The sequence below is a fragment of the Frankliniella occidentalis genome, unplaced genomic scaffold (genome assembly GCF_000697945.3).
Source record: "Frankliniella occidentalis isolate FOCC.00 unplaced genomic scaffold, Focc_3.1 Scaffold176, whole genome shotgun sequence".
Lineage (NCBI taxonomy): Eukaryota > Metazoa > Arthropoda > Insecta > Thysanoptera > Thripidae > Frankliniella > Frankliniella occidentalis.
The window spans coordinates 48,588-49,642 of NW_026267302.1; the positions used below are offsets into that span (position 1 = coordinate 48,588).

General features: G+C 49.7%; 1 protein-coding gene across 3 annotated transcripts in view; it reads right to left on the bottom strand.

The window, feature by feature from the left end:
- Positions 1-6: 6 nt before the first annotated feature.
- Positions 7-1,055, bottom strand: part of LOC113209990 (uncharacterized) — a 23,100-nt gene continuing 22,051 nt past the window's right edge. For all 3 annotated transcript variants that reach the window (XM_052271855.1, XM_052271853.1, XM_052271854.1), the window contains 3 exons: positions 709-987; positions 303-385; positions 7-211 (listed from right to left, as the gene is read on the bottom strand). In XM_052271855.1, the coding sequence (XP_052127815.1) occupies positions 17-211; positions 303-385; positions 709-937 (507 nt within the window). In that variant the 5' untranslated portion in view covers positions 938-987 and the 3' untranslated portion in view covers positions 7-16. The remainder of the gene's footprint in view (positions 212-302; positions 386-708; positions 988-1,055) is intronic.

A 1,055-nucleotide genomic window follows, 5' to 3' on the forward strand; every position in this document is an offset into this window, starting at 1 on the left:
AAACAAAAGCAGTGAATTACACAAACTCTTTACCTTTTCTATGCAAAATATCATTGAAAGCAGCTGACATGTGAGAACTAATGAAACCAATATTTGAAGCTTGAATGGGAGATGAGTTAACTGATGATAAAAGATCAGGATCTGAGCCAGGGTCTATAGCTAGTGATGGGCACGAAGAGCTCAGTCTGGAGTATTGACTGGACCGCATCAGCTACAAACAGGTGGATTCAGGTCACTCTTTCACAATCCTTATAATAAGTTTTGACATTTATTTTCACTGCATATCGCTAGTCAGAACCTACTTGTGAGTTGAAGGCATGGACACTTAACTCCCGCATTTGTTGTATTGATTCATGAATTTCGTGGAGATGCTGAAGATTATCCTCTGTGGGCAAGATAAAACAACAATCAAGCACTTGAAAGTTGAGTTGGATTGGGACATTGAGGGATGTCTCTTCCCTCGTCCGTCCACCACACTGTGAAACAAATGTCGTCCCAAAAATAAGAATAGCGTCATGGCTCATCATCACAAATTGATTGGTCAACCACATTTTAATATGCTGGTGAGTGGGAGCAATGGGAGTGTCAAACAAATCTGTTATGACACGGCGGAAAAAAAATGATCCAAAATATTCTCATGTTCATTGTTCAAGGCAATTCTTCTGTTTTCCAGTGTAGGCCGGTGCAGGTGTACGCAAAGTCACTCACCTAGAACTGGGTAGTGCTTGCCGTGGAGGCCCATGCCGATCCCGGGCGAGTGCGGGGTGACGCTGATGATGGGCACGAGGCCGTGGGGGAGGCCCGGCGGCAGGCCCGGAGGCAGGCCAGGCAGGCCGTGTCCGAGACCCGGGGCCGCCGCGAGGCCTGGCTGCGGGTGAGCGGTGGGCGCGGCGGCAGCCAGCGCGCCGGCCAGGCCGAGGCCGCCCCGCACCGCCATCGTGTAGTCAGTGATCACGTCCTCGTCGCTGTCGTCCGGGCAGTACTCATCTGCAACAGGGGAGCAGAGTAGCGCACCGTGAGAAACAAGAGGTATTTCACAAAACAACTATATTTAA